Below are 17,657 nucleotides of genomic sequence, written 5' to 3'. Positions count from 1 at the left end.
TGGCTCTGTTTTCAGGCTTTAAAAAAAACATAGCCTGTGATGGGTGACTTTGGCCAATCACAGGTCACTTCTGAGAGATAGAGCGTTCCTATTGGCTGTTCATTCAACGGAGGCAGCTGTCAATCACTCGCGAACTCCGACCAAATGGTCAAACTAGTCAGCGCTGATCAAATATGAATCAATATTATGTTACGTTAATGCCTATTTCTCGACTCAAATGTTTTCAGAATCGTCTTGTAGTGCACGGTTTAGTTGTAAAATGAGAACGTTTGTGACGCCTCCGCAGCCATTGTGAAATCTGGTGAAGGAACGCCAAGTTCTGGTTACATGACCGGAGCACACTGTCTTGACCTTCTCTTTTATCAGCTGGTATGGGTTGCTCACACTCAAAAACAGGAACAGGTTGCAGGGTGTTGTCAAAGTGTGCGGCAAAATTGCAGGCACCACCCTGAATGACTTGACTCCTCTGTTCCAAAGTAGGACATTGAAGAAGGTTCAGTCAGTCCTACCTGATCCTAGCAATCCCCTGTCCATTGAGTTCAGGTTGCTCCCGTCAGCCCGCAGATACAGTTTGCGTAAATGTAGGACCAATAGGCTCAGAAATTATTTTGTTCCGATTGCCATTGGTTTCCTAAACAATGCCCTGTAATGTTGTATGTTGTAAGCTTTTGTATGTATTGCCTTTAATAGGCTATTTATTGTTTTTTGTTTGATGACTGTATGGTACTGCTGAGTGGCTGTACAACACTTTGCCTAGGGGATAATAAATAATAAAGTTTTCCATGACCTTGACCTTGACCCTCAGCCTGGAATTTGCACCAAACAGACCTAAAACTCAAGGAGCTGGTATCATTAAATATTTGTAAATCTAAAATGAAGGCTTTAGAAGCAGACTCTATGGCATGCCAATGATTTTAGCCCCCTTGTTGTACAGCTGACTCTCAGAAAAGCTCCTTTTTGTCCCCCCATTTGTCTTTAGATGGTTCTCTTTTAATGCAAATTTTTGTGCTTTTAGTGATTGTGAATTGTATTTTATCTCTATTTGTGTCTGCAACTTTGTGTTCTTGCTGCTGACCGTCTTGGCCAGGTCTCCCTCGGAAAAGAGGTTCTTAATCTCAATGGGACTAACCTGGTTAAATAAAGATAAAATAAAAATAAAAATAAAAAAATAAAAAAATGTCTATGATGAGGCTGCTCTCTTCTGGTGTAAGTGAACCATCACATTTACTTTTATTTTGAACTTAAAAATCACCCCTCTTCTTTTTATTTTGAAGGCACAACATCCTGTCTCCAGCTGTTGGTTGGTTCTGTGTTCCAGCTTGACGCAGCTGCAGATGTGCAGTACTTAAAGCCGCGTGAGGGTCTCGTTAAAGCGGAGTTCCGCTGCTTCCACACGGATCAGAGAGCACCGCTCATCATCACCGCCTGCAGAGATCAACCTGAACCCGGTAAGCTGGCTGATCAGCACCACTGTTTCTTTACTGTACACACTCTAACCAAACCTCAGTCTAACCAAACCTGTTTATCAGACTAACCAGGTCATGCATGGTTGTTTTTGTAGTTTACACTTGAGCAAGCAGGTTATAAGTCTTTTATTAGTCCACTGTTAACATGTGGCCATTGTAAAGTTATAGTTATTTTAATGGCAGTATATGTCCCACTAACACATGTACAGTAAGTAGTAACTCTCTTCCTCTCTCTCACACATCTTAGGATTTCATGCACATTTGCACACTTTGCCATGCAGCACTTTGATATCCGGAGAGGAAACAAGTCTTAAAGTCTGTCTGGGGCGTTGGCTGTCTGTCTGTCCGGCTCTATAAGTGTGTGTGTGTGTGTGTGTGTGTGTGTGTGTGTGAGAGAGGTACAGTTACATGCTGACTTGTGGAAGCCTGGTTCTGCTCCTGAAATCTGTTTCCAGTTAGGAAGTCTCCTTTTTTTCACTCCAAGTGTGTGTGATGGAACCGCTGAGGCAAAAAAATGCATCACAGAGGTCAATTAAAATTCCTGTATAGGCTATACTGCTATTTCTCATTGTCCTGCATGTGTGTGTGTTTATATCCATGTAAGTCAGGGGTTCTCAACCTCTCGTAACTTGAGGCCCACTTCTGATTGTTAAAACATTTCTGGGGACCACCTTCCCAAATAAATGACAAACTGGGCTATAAATATGTGTTATGCCACCGTCAGGTGTAATGACCCACATAAATATTCAGCTTCCCCTCACCCATCACTGCCTGCCATTATGAATCCAACGTATTCAGGGTCATTTTTCCTCACCACACGCTTTGGAGCTTTTACTGTTGCAGGGTTGTCTCCAACATTATAAAACGTTCCATTTTGTGTCACTGCATCTGAGACATGTATGTCTGTAAAGGGGAGACTCGTGGGTACCCATAAAACCCATTTTCATTCACATATCTTGAGGTCAGAAGTCAAGGGACCCCTTTGAAAATGCCAGTTTTTCCTCGCCAAAATTTAGCGTAAGTTTGGAGCGTTACTGAGCCTCCTTCCTGACAGGCTAATATGACATGATTAGTACCAATGGATTCCTTAGATTTTCTAGTTTCACTCTAGCTCTAAAACTTAGCCCGCTACAACCTCTGAAATACAGAATAGGAGGTTAATCTAACCATTTGGCAGTACCTTTGCGGCCCACTAGGTGGCGCTCTGAGGCCCACACGTGGTTGAGAATAGCTGATGTAAGTGATGCATATGGCTTCAGTATTGGTTCTATCAGTTGTCATTATTCTGCAAGCGGTTGTGAATTGAAATCAGGGTCGCGGGTGTAACAGATCGCATATGGCATATTGTGTGACTGCAACCCTTAAGATGTAGGAATAAAACTTAAAAAAATGAAAAAAAGGTAATTTTTCTGGCATGCCCACTTTATGACAATCACATGCAGCTTGGGGTGAAAACTGAGTAGTTTTTTTGCATGCAGTATAAATGTGTTATTTTTACCTATTCTAAAATGGTGTATTTGAATATTTCTGCATAATGGGGTCCCTAAACAGTCTCTGAATTACATCAGCTGTGTATCACTGTAAAGCTGAGACTCTTGTGGATCCAATGAGCCCAACTGTATTCATGTGTGATGACGTCAGTCCGTATAGTAGCCATTTCATTGTAGTGAGACCATTTTTAAAAATTTGACCTCACTTTATAAAATGACCTGTGGTGACCTCTAGGATAATCACAGCCTCATGAAACTTTATAGCCACAAACTACAGACTTAGAGCATTCAGAGGATGGATGGCTTTCCTAGATAGATTGACAATAAGAGGGTTTCTGAGAAGTTTCCAAAACCATCCAGTCGCCGAAAAATGCAATTCTTGCAGAAATCTCAAAATGTCAAAGGTTTTTGATACCAAATCACAGCATGTTTTTTTCTATAGTGTTCCTCAAGGTCTTGGTGTCTTAATGTGGTATTATGGAGGGATTATTGATAATTTTGATCAATTCTGGAGTGGTAAAAAAAAAATGGTTAAATGTAGCACCAAATCTGCGTAATAATGGGAATAGCCATCATATACTTCTATCATAATGTTCTAAGCCCTTACACCCTTTTACAATTCATTTTAATTATTTCATGTTTATATCTGATTTATGACTAGAACAACTTGACACACCGTGCTGCCTGAGCTGCATCTCAAATTAATCTTCAGGTTCCCAGCAAAAAAAAAAAAAACAAGACTGAAAGGGGAAGGAGACATTTTCCACCAAGATTACAGAAGGAACCATCATGTCACAGATGTTGCAACTGGAGTAAACTTTTGCTGCTGATTTTCATATGGAAGTACTTGCAACATAACAGTAATTTCTAACAGCAAGCACTATCGCTCATGCACAAACACACAGACAGTAAGTAAACCATATGTATGACTGACCTTTCGCTGCCTGACCCACACACACACACACACACCAGAAAGCCATAGGGAGTTTTTTAGTCTGATTCGAAGCTGGTGCCTGCATGGTAAAGAAATTACCATGAGCTCAGTCCCATAAAATGCATCACAGGCTCGTAAAACTTTATGCAATTTGTCTGACTTCATGTCATGGGTAAACTCCCTGTTGTGTTTCGCCTGTTGGGGCTTTAATAGGACAGAATGTGTTTTTTCTTTTCATTGATCCCCAATGGTAAACTCCATAGTTTTAGTAGAGTTTTTAATGGAGTTCTGCAGTTTTAGTGCTCTGATAACATGAAGGTGAAATTTTGACTGAGAGACTTGGCAGTGTGTTATCTTTTACTTGTGGCTATTAAAACCTGTTGTGATGTGTTTGGGTGTGCTGATATAAATCAGTGGTTGTGAAATTGACAGAAAAAAAAGTTTTTGTATTGCTTAATGTCAAAAAAAGGAGGCAAAGCCAGATAGCTCTGAGGACGTTGAAGCCGTCAAGGATGTCTACGAGGAAAGACGGCAGCAGCTATACCTGACTACTAGTTAATGTTACAGATATTTAAAGAAATAGTCTGTTATTATTTTGGGAGATACAATTATTAACAAACACAGATGTTTCCATACAGGATGCAAGAGGTATGAAAATACTCATATACTGTATATACTGTGGTCTTCACATTCACCAGGTCCTAATCTATGAGAAACACACCTATATGTAAGATTTTGGAGCAACATGTTAGACAGCGCTTTCCACCGCCATCATCAAAACACCAAATGAGTGAATACCTTTGTGAGAATGGAGTTTCAGTAGAGGCAAACAATCTTGTAAAATCAGGAATATTGAAGTTGTTCTGGAGACTTGTGGTGGCCCAACATCCTACCGACTATGTTGGTTTTTCCTTTAATTTGGCGATCTGTGAGTTCATTCAGCCTTGTGGTTCAACAGTTAAATTGATGGTAAATGATCTCATGTTCGGTCCCCTGAAGGAAAATTTATATATATACTATTTTTATACAGAAATAGTCATGTTTGGCGTTAGTTCAGAAATGGTTCAGTTCAAGTAAGGTTTGGCGTAGTCATTTATGTTAGGGTTAGAATCTGGGAGAATGGTTAGAAACTGAGATTTGCAGGGATTTTTGTTGGTTGGAGATTTATGAAGGGAGATTTTGGAAGCAAACAAGCTCTCGAGCATTACATTTTATTGTTGGACCTTCAATAGTGCTCCAATAGGGCTGATGTGGTGCCAGTGTTGGGAGCGTTCACTTACACACACACACAGAAAATGTCATAGATATGCATGGTAATGGAAATTGGTCATACATCACTGCTTGCTGAGGGTTTTCTAGTTTTGTCAGCTGCTCTGTTCTGAAAGACATCTCAGTTACTGAATCAAGAACAGCAGATGAGTGCAGAAACAGAAGGAGCTCAGATGAAGAGAGAGAAACGAAGCGAGGTATGTTGACGTACAGCTAACCAGCAGCTTCTGGTAAAACCATCATGTCTGTCCTGTTGTAGCGGGACATGCTGCGTTTTTTTTCTTCGACCTCGCTCTACACCACTCAGATCTGTTGTATCGGCTTTATCCCTCTGTCTGGAATGTGCCTCACTGAAGCCAAAAAAAACAATTATCTTTCTTTTGTAGGCTGATGTGGGAGTGCAAATGTTTAGCTGAACTCGCTGTTCAGTTTCAAATACTGATGTTGTGTATTTATTTTTGAGATGGTATGACTGGAATCGGGGGTGTGATGTTGCTGCAGTTGGGCCACGATTGGGAGATGCAGTGATCTTTAAAGCTGCTCTAATCACTATTTTTATATTAACAATGGATCGAATGACACATAATAATTATTACTCCCCTATAAACAGTATTGATGCTTTCTGACAGTTACGCATACACAATGACATAACGGAATACGTGCGCTGTATCATGTCTCAGTTTGGTTGTGGCGCCACTAAACCTGAGAGACACACCCTATTTTTTCCCTGATAATGTTACACTGTGAACAACAAATCCATGTTGAAATCGGCAGGAGGAGAGTTAGTAACGTTACCTATAAGCAGCCGGTGGGCAGCACAGTCCTGCTTGGTTAAATACTGGAGCTACTAACGTTAACGGAGGTTCCAGTGAGTTACATTATGGTGCACTCAAGCTCTATTCAGTCAAAATGAGTATTGGGTGAAGGTAAATTCTAACTTTATCGTGATATGTTCAAATGTAATCTTTTAAAATTACGTTTTGGCGAGAAACTTGAATAAATACAGTTGTTTAAAGGAAATGTTTTAACAGCAATATCAAATAGGTATTAGAGAGGGAATTATGACCTGTGTAACTTCCTAACACTAACACTAGCTCTAAGTAGCTTATAATACATCATCAAAACTAGAGATGCCATGATTTTCTTTTAATCAAAGCAAATATTTAAATAAAAATATAATCATTTATTTCCTATTCATTTGAATTGTGTTTTTTAGGCAAATAACCACTATAGATGACAATAACAAAGTACAGTACTCTCCCTTCCCCTGAAGCTACGGTGTAATTCAAACATTGTAATTTACCATGCATTTAATGTTTTTTGTGTAAAATATATTGAATGAAATCAGATCTAAAATGTTATTCCTTCATTTAGCGCATATATTTAAAAAGTGGCAGATAAAATTTCTGAGTGAGTGTCACACAAAAAAAAAAGAATACTAAATTTAATTTCAGACCCTGTTCACTGCCCTCTCCAGTGTCGTTTTTCAGCCGTAGCAGGCAGCTGTTTTCAGTGAAAAGGCTCTGAACCATAGTGGAGCATTTAGCAGCTGAAGAGCCAGACATTTCCCTCAGGAGTTGGAGGAGACCAAAGCAGAGCTAAAAGAACACTGAATAATAATCAGCTGGCCAGAAACATGACGTAAATGTTGTTCTGTGTCTGCTTTACAAGGTGATAAATGTTGTGGTTACGGTTTGTTGCTCTCAAGTCGCCACAAAAAAAATCAAAGTTTTACTATTAAGGTTTTCCTAGTATTAAGTTTAAATTATTTTGTTTACAGGGAAAAGGCATTACAATTATCGCGAGAGTCTGTCGTGCTCTGTTAAATTTGTATTTAGCTTGCTCTTTGTGAGACTAAAACAAAAATAAATAATAATGTGATACAAGTACACTGCTAATATTTTGGGTAGATTTTTCCCTTTTAAAGCAACAGGATGTCTAAACGCAATCATTTAGAGGCCATTAATAAGTTACAACCACAAATCGTTAGACTTAAAAGGTCATTTCTTTCCCAACCGTCACAACTTGACATTTAAACAATGAGTCACAATTTCTAATCACTTTTATACTTGTGTGAGGTAAAGTAAGAACAACATATTCATTCTTAATTTAAAATCTACATCACAATTACAATAGGAGCAAATATAGATGAAGAGAAGTTGAAGAGACATTTTGAAGTCATTAAAACAGCTCAGATGTGGATTGCAGCTCAGGATGAAGATGAATTTAAGGTGAATATTTTGTGCATTCAGAGTTCCAAAGCTATTTTTAAACCACCAGGAAGTCCCATTAAGAGGCATTTTCTACCGGCTGCCACACAATTCAATGATTAAAGAGTCCAGAGAGTTTTCAAAGGCCAAGAAGTCTGCATGGAAGTCGAGGTCACACCTGCAGTTCACACTGAATGTGAAGTTCAGACGGGGCTTATTGTACGTGAATCTGTTAATGAGATGTTAATGTAAACAGTCAGTAATAGCTGGTACATTCAGTGTGTGTGTGTGTGTGGCTGGATTGTGCCAACTTCACCGTCCTGATGGAGACTTCCTGTTTCTCAGTTTTCCGCTACATTCTTCAGCGATAAGCTCACGCCAACACACATGGACATGCACAGACGTTTGGTACAAGCAGACACCATTTTATTTTAGTTTGTCTGGCCATGTTTGTCCTGGCTGTTTTCCTCTCTCTCTCTCTCTCTCTCTCTATCTCTCTCTCTCTCTGTTACTTTAGTTTCTTTGTTTCTTTCTCATGCTCAATGTGTTTTAAAATGTGCGCGTGATTTTCCTCCCGTCCACATGGCATGATGTCACCTCTCTGTGTTTTATTTTTACACCGCAGAACTCCAACCGCAGATCAAATTGTTACAGTCAGGTGGCTGAAAGTTTAACGGAGACGGGACAGAGAGAGAGAGAGAGAGCAAAAACAATCCAGATAAGGAGCAAGACGTGAAGAATTCAAAACTAAATCGTCAGGAATCTTTTAAATCGAGTGGCTGCAGACTGCATGACTTTATCATGAGTCATTCTCACATACACTGCAATGTATTTATCTGTGACAAGTCTCCAACAAATGCCCATTTTACTCATATTTGAGTTGATTTGTTGACAATACGAAAATGTAGAATAACACCAGCCTTATCCTTCAACCACAACCACTACATGCCTAACCTCATGTTTACCCCGTGACCCAGCTTTCGAGTCCCCATGATGTCACTTTACGACATGATTAATGCACACACGGAGTTGTGCTTGGCTGCAGCGCCGCCGTCCAACTCCGACACGGCTTGATTTCACATTTAACTGTTTCCATGGCGATCAAACAAGAGAGTTTTGTATTGGCAGTTTGGATACAAGAAAAATGATGTATGCCGCGCCGTCGTGCCATGACACAGCGAGAATATTTATTGCAGTGAAACAAAGTAAAGACATGCAGCAACAGTGTCCTCGCTCAGAGCCGTCTGACGTCATGTGAAACCTGATTTATTTCCCCTGCAGACCTGTGTGGATACTGGCTCGCTTCCTCTCCGCCATTGTTTGCCTCCCATCAGATAACATTTTCATGATGCTGGCAGCCACGCATTATTATCGCCTGCTCTACAGCCTTGGAGCTACACAGTACTTAATATAGCTGTGAACTACACACACACAGTATAGTGCAGTTTGGAGGAAGAACAAGAAAAGAGAGGGAGAGAAAAATGATGACATGTATTCATATTGGTTTAGGGAGAGGCAGGATGTGAAGTAGAGGATAACAGGTAAATACCAGACCTCTCCTTTGGCTGTCTGGACTTGCTGTCCTCCAATGGAGATGGATGAGTAGCCTCTCCCAGTCATCAAATAAACTGGCTGCTGGGTTTCCGTTAATAAGTAATGAATTAGCAGGTCACTGAAAGGAAGATGTATGACCACTCCACATGATAGCGCTGTCAGTTTGTAGCTTTATTGTCTGTTGAGGAGACAAGACCACAAAAGAAGTTATTTACTCAACTTTATTAACAGTAGCACCTTTAACCTCAGCTACATATCTCTATCAAACACACTCTGGGCAACAAAATCACTTTAGCCTACTGTTTCATGTTGTGCTATCAGCAACTGGTATGAATTTGTTTCCTCCCTGACCGCAGACAAATGTGTAAAAGTACTATATTAAGATGTTGTCATGGCATATTGCATATTTATTCAGTTATTCGATTGGGCTGGAGAGTTTAAAGGTGCTCTATACGATATCCAGAGCATTAATATAGCAGCAAACAACTATTTAATATGTAAATATATAGCCTTTGTGCATGTGAGCGTGCCCCACTGGCTAGCTCATGCTCTGCACTGCTCTGTTACGGCATTTACAGCCGATAACATCGTCCCGACCAATGGTCCTGGAAGCGTAGCACCCACCCTCCGGTTCCTCCTCGGGTACACACTGTTATTTCTGTCAGCTGTGTTGCCGTAGATTTCACCGTTAGCGCTGTCAACACCGTTCCCTATGAGCGGTCGTGTCTAGAAGGTCACCCACGAGTTGGGAAACTCTCAAGATGGTTATGGTTAGGCATTGACCTTGAATAGTTAAAGGTTAGGATAGGTCGTTGGGCAGCGAGTCTCACGAGAGTTTTTGCAGATTTCAGATAAAAATCCGCAATTTACGGGTTTACAGGTTCTAAACACGACTGCTATGAGCCGCCGGATCAGCTGTCACCATGTTGAGAGCCATGTGGAGGCAATAGAAATCTCTTCAAATGGTTAAATTAAAAAGTCATTTAAGGCTCACCATTTTCACTTTTTACCATTGTCTCACTGGAACAGATGTTCTAAATGAAGTAGTATTTTTCCCCAGATACTTTTTTGATTACACAGTTCAGAGCAATTTACACCAAATAAGGTAATCTGCTGATGAGTAGCCTCAGGGTCGGCATATTCCTCGGCTAATAGGAGGCTAAGTGAAGAGAAAAATGGGAAGAAAAACCCACTGAGTCAAACTAAGTAATTCAAAAACACATCGTTTAGCTACAGAACATTTGGGCTGCAAATTGTATTTTTAGCTGTACGGCTCTAGGAATGACAATGTCTGTCGGTCCAGACTAAAATATCTTAACTACCAGATGGATTGACATTAATTTTTTTACATACATTTTTGGTCCTCAGAGGATGAATCCTGCTGACTTTGATAATAGCCTGACTTTTCCTTTAGCGCCACCATGAGGTTGACATTTGGGGTTTAGAGTGAAATGTCTCAACAACTGCTGGATGGATTCCCATGAACTTTGGTACAGACATTCATGTTCCCATCAAGATGAATTGTACCAACTTTAACTGATCCACTGACTTTTCATCTAGCGCCATCATCTGGTCAAAATTTCAGCTTGTCCAGTACTTTGATTTATGACCACATAACTGCAGAACTATTGGCATTCATTGCCCTCAGATGATGGATTTCATTAGTTTGCCAATTAGCAAATGTTAGCATGCTGACAGATGCATAGACTGTATATAAGAAGTGGACGTAGTCATCATCCATTTGGTTTACGGACTGCCGTTTTGAAGCCTCGAGCTGTGCATTTTTGCCGTCGCCATCTTGTTTTTTGCAACCAGAAGTGACACAAGAGGGTGGAGCTAAGTACAACCGAATGCTGAATAAGACATTTTTAGGTGACCAAACATTACAATTAACTTTCATGAACTGAAAACACACTGTGAAAGGGTTAAAGTTGTAAGACGAAAACTTCTATACAATACAATCAGACTTCTTTTTGCAACCAGAGGAGTCGCCCCCTGCTGGCTATTAGAGAGAATGTAAGTTTAAGGCACTTCAGCATTGGCTTCACTCTTCAGACCCCACAGTTGCCAACTGCTAAGATGGTGAACATTGATTCTGCTTAGTACCAGCATGTTGGCATGCTGACGTTAGTGTTTAGCTGAAAACACCGCCAAGTACAGCTGTACAGAGCTGGACTGGCTTGGTCTTGTTATAACAGATTTTTTTTATGTGATTGATGTGTTTATTTCAAACCCAATTTCCAATATTTCTTCTTGAATGAAAACAGAAAAAGAGCCCTTGAGACATTGAATATTGGCAGGACAGACGGTATGTTGTATAATCGCTATCAAGAGTCCCAAAAAAGGACAGACTGCTGGGAGAAATATGAAGGTCATGACTCTAATTTCAGCCTCCCACATCTTTACTCAGACTTTAACCTAAAAACAAACAAATCTATTTTTAACCTAAAACCTTTACTTAAATTATTTAACCATAAAGCAAGGAATCTCTGTCTGTCTAATGTGGTGCAATTTGGCCAGATGGTGGCGCTATAACAATGAACTTTACATTTTGGCCTTTAACTTTTGAATTATTTGAACTTTTTGAATTCTTTATTTCTTGGATTCTGGGGGTCCAGACGAATCTATCATTATAAGCCACGTAAGCCAATCATTTGCATCTAGACTGATTTTCTGCCATTTTGGAACTTGTCCAAATCAGATATTTTGCTGCTCCTCCTACAAATCTTGAGCAATCGTCACCAAATTTGGTAGAAAACATCTCTGGACCAAGCCGGGAAAAGTTGTTTTTCGGATTGTTGATGCTTCTAACAGTTTTGCTATAGCTGGCCCTCAAAGTTAGCTCAAAAGCTGTGGGCTGGGCTTATATTACAAAAAATGTCTTATCTCCTGAGCGCTTTGTGCTATTGCAACCACATTTGGTGGACATGTGTAGATTTGATGGTTGAGTGACCATAGCAAATTTGGTGCCATTTGGCCAAAAGGTGGCGCTGTAGCGTCATCATCTAACTATAAAGGAAGGAATCTCTGTCTGTGTGTGTGTGTATGACTGTCCTTCGCATATCTCGAGAACCGTTCATCCAATCAACTTCACACTTGGCGGGTAAAAACAGCCATAACATGGTTCACGACAACACTGCAAGCAGCTCTTCTGGGGGCCGAACAATCAGGCCGTTGGAAGTTTCAGGCGTGGGATTTTAAAACTAGAACAACTTGTTGTACAAGTCCTTGACATAAAGATCATGTTGCAGGACTTACAACTGCCTCTATCCACCCGTGACTGATTAAAAAAAACCCATATCTGTCGGCCCTCTCCTTTAAAAAGTAATGACCCATTTACGTGATTTTTGTTGAGAGTTTTAAGTGAAGTCACAAGAAAAGGGAGGATTCGAGTGTTTGTGAACGCAGCCTAAACTCGTGGTAACATCGGCCCTGTGCCAAAACCAGAACTTCCTCATGTATCTGTGCTGACATGCCGCTCCAACCAGGAGGTGAACGCTATAGTTTGGGGTTTTGCTGGTCTCCTAGGGAGTGGTCCGTTTAAGAAGTGTGTGTGTGTGTGTGTCGGTCATGTCAAAGAGTTGTCAACGTTCCAGATCTCACCACATTAGTCATACCAGGCATTCCTTCATGTGTTCACCTCACTGTGCGGACACACACACACACACACACACACACACACACACGGTTGAGGAGAATTCCTCGCGGTCAGCCAGCATGAACTTGATGTTGGAAATAACTGAGTGAACAGACTTTCGCCATCTCTTCCCTCCACATTTCTGTGCTTTTGTGTAGCCGTGATTTTGCCGTCTTGTCCTGTATTATTTTACCATCTGAGCTCCGGACCCTGTAATCACGGCTCTTCTGGTGAATCAACGTGGTGATTTTGGTTCTATGTTTAGGGAGTTTATGAGCGTTGTATTTCAGGGAGAGTGATTTTTGGACTATGTTGTGTGAGAAATCAGTTACATAAGGATGCTGAAGACGTAGTTATTATTGAATAATCAGGTGCAATCCAGTTTTAGTTACTTGATTTAACTTGAAGATGGACAGCAATGAGAAGTATTCAGATCCTTTACTTTAAAGGACAAGTGTGTAACATTTAGGGGGCATCTATTGGCAGAAATAGAATAAAATATTAATAAGTATATTTTCTTTAGTGTATAATCACCAGATAATAAGAATTGTTGTGTTTTCGTTACCTTAGAATGGGCCGTTCATATCTACATGAATCTACATCAATTCGATTCGGATCGCCACCAAAATCCAATGGATAGTTCATTGTGCCAAACCCCACCCCTCCGAAAAATTTCATTTAAATCCATTAAGAACTTTTGAGTAATCCTGCTGAAGGACAGACAGACAAAAAAACAAAAAAAACAACGCCGGTGAAAACATAACCTCCTTCCAAGACCCTTCTCCTTGGTGGAGGTAAAAATGACATCATCACATTACAGGAAACAGACTTTGTTCTTGATCATTTGTCTGCCTCTCAGATCAGCCGTCGAGCTTTAATGTCCAAGTTATCAGTTGTATGAGGTGTTTTTTTATTATCAGGCAGAGATAAGATGTGTGAATGAGGAGGAACATATCACACAGAGTACAGGAGCACTCAAACATGAACGCTATGCACATATGCAAACATACAGAAACACAGATATGTGCACCTGGTTGCTATGCTTTTACACAAAACCAATATTTCAGGCACAGTTCTTGTGACAGAGTGAGGAATGAAAGGCATAAATATCAAAAGGGTTTGTTTATTTGAAACCTTTTTCTTTTTCTTCAATCCCACTAAGCGGATCAAGGGCGCCTCTATGTGGTGGTTTTAAGTAGCCTTCTTCAACTGGGAAAGTTTGTTTGGACGAAACAAGCTTTTTAAAATGATGCAAAATGAGCATTTTTTTGACATTTTTATAAAACAAACAAATATGAAAATAATTCTGAGTTTGCCGCTCTAAAATCTGCATTATTTATAACTTGAATTCTACATGATGGCTTTATGATGTGCAGAATTTGACCTTTCCTCTCTTCCTGGTTTATTTGTCGTAGTTGTGAGTCTCCCTTGGAGTGACGATGGCGGAAAGCTCGCACTGTTTCTACTGTCGGGAGGACCTCGGGGGGAAGAGGTTCGTCCGCAACGAAGGCAAGCCGGTGTGCGTCCGCTGCCACACCAAGTTCTGCGCCAACACCTGCGCCGAGTGCCATCGACCCATCCCTGTGGAATCAAAGGTGTGTGTGTGTGTCATCAGTTTGCAATTGAGGTTTCTACGCATGTATTTTCTCATCAAGATCTGTCCAGTGTGATCCCCTTTATTTCCCCTTAACTTACCTCTCATCAAACTCCCTTCCTCCATCAGGAGCTCAGCCATAAGGGCAAATACTGGCACGAGGCGTGTTTCCGTTGCGCAAAGTGTTTCAAGTCTCTGGCCAAGGAGCCCTTCAGCACCAAGGACGACCGCATCATGTGTGGGAAGTGCTGCTCCACAGTGGATGCTCCACGCTGCCACGGCTGCTATAAAGCCATACCGGCTGGTAAGACCTGCAAGCCGTTTTATTTAGGCGATTAAAACGAAAGAGTTATCATAGAGGAAATCTACTTTTCAAAAGAATTTAACTTACAAATTCATCAAAACATCTACATGATTATTAGCCCGATAATCGTAATTATGGCGTCAAACCACGAAGAAAACAACAGCAGCAGCAGCAGTAGCATCAACTCCTCTCTGATCTTCTGCAGGTACAGAGAGCGTGGAGTACAAGGGGAATTCGTGGCACGACGAATGTTTCACCTGTTTCAGCTGTAAACGACCGATCGGGTCTCTGAGCTTCCTCTCCAAAGGAACTGACGTCTACTGCAGCCCCTGCTATGACAAGAAGTTCGCCAAACACTGTGTCTGCTGCAAAAAGGTCATTCTTCTCAAACATGAAACACACCTTCATCATTCTTCCTGAAAGCAACAGGAACATGAACATTCACTAATCATACATGTATCTCTTCTCTTCTCTTCCATCTGTCTCCAGGCTATAACCACCGGAGGAGTGAACTACCAGGACCAGCCGTGGCACAGCCACTGTTTTGTGTGCAGCTCCTGCTCAAAGCCTCTGGCAGGGCAGAGTTTCACCAGCCACGAGGACCAGGTCTTCTGCGTGGACTGCTACAAGACGTCCGTGGCAAAGAAATGCTGCGCCTGCCAAAACCCCATCACAGGTTCATTTCAATTTAAACTGACAATTATGTTAACATTAAATACAGATGAAAAACAGTGCCAGGGAATATAATAATATATAACAATATTTTTTATGCTAAGTCAGAGTTACTAATACAAAAATAGTAAAAGAAAAGCATCCACACACTCAAATAGAGTTGACGGGAATGAGTCCTAAAATCCAGAAATTAGTTAGCATTTAGCACTTCCGGTTCTCTCGTCTGGAAGTCAATGTTTTTTTTTTAATGGGTTTTTCATTAGATGCCTGAAATAAGGTATGTGGTTAACACAAGCGTAAGAGATTTTAAAATTTTATTCTATGATATAAAATACATCAGTGGTCAGTGTATCTTTTGGTCATTCGATTTTCCTTTCACAAACGGATATTAAAAAACAAAAAATGAGTGGTTATTTGATTTTTGTTTTAAAATACAAAAAATAAAATTGAAATACAAAGCGTTCTCATACGCGCTCTTACCTTGTAAATTGCAACTTCCGGTCGCAGAATATGAATGTGATGGAAATGTATATAAATGGGTAGGTACATCTGAACGGAAGGGCCCAGCCCTTGAATGTTAATATAGGGTCAAATAAAATTCAAAGGTTGGACTAAACTCTGACTCTCCTCTCCTCTGACTCTCCTCTGACTCTCCTCTGACTCTCCTCTGACTCTCCTCTGACTCTCCTCTCCTCTCCTCTGACTCTCCTCTCCTCTCCTCTCCTCTCCTCTCCTCTCTTCTCAGGTTTTGGTAAAGGAGTGAACGTGGTGAACTACGAGGGCAGCTCTTGGCACGAATACTGCTTCAACTGTAAGCGATGCTCCCTCAGTCTGTCCAACAAGCGTTTCGTGGCGAATGGGAAAGACATCTTCTGCTCCGACTGTGGCAACAAGTAGAGCTGGAGAGCTTGGTCATTGTCTAACAGTGGTTTGTATCGTCATAATGTTTTTTTGTTTCTTTATTTTGACATAAAGACCAGAGGGAAAATACCTACGAAGTGACGGAAACATGTGATTTGTGTCCACTGTTGATTGTTTGCTTTTATGCTGCATGCTAAGACTCAAACATACACTGTGCTGAGTGATGGTAGTGACAAGCTCTGTCCTAAAAGTCCTCAAAAGATAAATAGTATGTAGTTAAATCTGGTTTCATGTAGGAGGCTTGTACCACATAAAATATGATACTAAAACACATATATGTTTTGACCTACTAGGAACAACCTTTCCTGTTTACATGGGCAGTAAACACGATCAGCCTCCTACAATAAATGAGCAGCAGATGAATGCATTACATACCTGAAATACAAAAAAGTAAATCTAATGATGATGTATGAGTCTACAAGTCATTTGAAACATTTTTATTTTCAAAAGGTCACGTTTTCTTACAATTTGTTTTACGAGCTGATAGTCGTGACAGTTGATGCTTTCATTCAACATGGTGTAGGCTGACATGTTAGCACAAAGCTAGATGGGAACCAAGTGTTTTAAAACATTTCAATTGTATTTTTTCATTGTCTTTTAGCACAAAAATAACAGTGTATGTTAATGGCTTTAACGTCTACTTGTTTTTTTCTATTTTTGAAAGGTGATATTTTCTTATGACCAAAAAAAATTATAATTTTTTAAAATAATCAAAATGATATCTATATTTGTAATTGCTCATTTCCAAAGGATTGCTATTGCTTATTGTATGTTTTGAGTAAATACACTTTTATGCACTTTTCTTAAACATTCTCCCTTCAAGGAAAGAGTACATTTCAATATGAAATTAGAATATATTCAAACTGTACGACTTGATGTGTTGCTAAAATGAAATAAACTTTCTACAAAACTGAGTATTGCATTTGTTTTTATTGATTTAACATTGATCCATGTTGACGTACAGCAAACTGCAAAACATGTTGCACATTATTTGCCAGCATTACTATGTTACATGTAGATAAAGATAAAAATGGAAAAGGGACAAGACCTTTTATATGAAGCTTAATACTGTATATGAAATGGGAACTCAATTGGTTAAAATATGCTGTGTATTATACTGTATATTGTGTATTTAACATGTACATATACCCATTTTTCTCTCTCTTACCAGCAAGAAAACACCGGTATTTGCAGAGACAGGTTTGTGGTTCATCTTGTGCTCCGTCTCAGAGCTTGTTTGGAATCAAATACATTTTATTTTAATATTTTTACATATTAAATATCTTTATGACATATACAGTTTATATGATCAGACAAAACAAGCAATTGGAAGATGTCAGTGGGCTCTGTGAAATTATACTGTGCATTTTTCACTATTTTCTGATATCTTATAGTATAAATGAGTTAGTCATTAACCATAAAAATAACCAAACAAGTTAACTGGTTATTAAAATAATCATTAGTTGCAGCCCTATTTTAACTAAAGTTGTATAAACGGAGATTTTATATCTATATATAGGGTTTTATATCCAATCAAGTCAGCTGTGTACAATATCTATGGAGGATATTTTTGGTCTTTTTCTCAAACTGAAAGCTTCAATTGTAA

At 39.9% G+C, this 17,657-nt stretch overlaps 1 protein-coding gene across 1 annotated transcript; it reads left to right on the top strand.

Moving 5' to 3' along the window:
* Positions 1-1,294: 1,294 nt before the first annotated feature.
* On the top strand, positions 1,295-16,965 carry fhl1b (four and a half LIM domains 1b). Its single transcript, XM_037749217.1, has 6 exons — positions 1,295-1,448; positions 13,976-14,155; positions 14,284-14,458; positions 14,664-14,833; positions 14,948-15,134; positions 15,876-16,965. The coding sequence occupies exons 2-6, from the start codon at positions 14,000-14,002 to the stop codon at positions 16,025-16,027; spliced, it is 840 nt and encodes a 279-aa protein (XP_037605145.1). The 5' UTR covers positions 1,295-1,448; positions 13,976-13,999; the 3' UTR covers positions 16,028-16,965.
* Positions 16,966-17,657: the final 692 nt, after the last annotated feature.

Source organism: Sebastes umbrosus, chromosome 17 (assembly GCF_015220745.1).
Source record: "Sebastes umbrosus isolate fSebUmb1 chromosome 17, fSebUmb1.pri, whole genome shotgun sequence".
Lineage (NCBI taxonomy): Eukaryota > Metazoa > Chordata > Actinopteri > Perciformes > Sebastidae > Sebastes > Sebastes umbrosus.
Note: the sequence above shows the minus strand (reverse complement) of the source record. Positions and strands in the feature narration are given on the sequence as shown.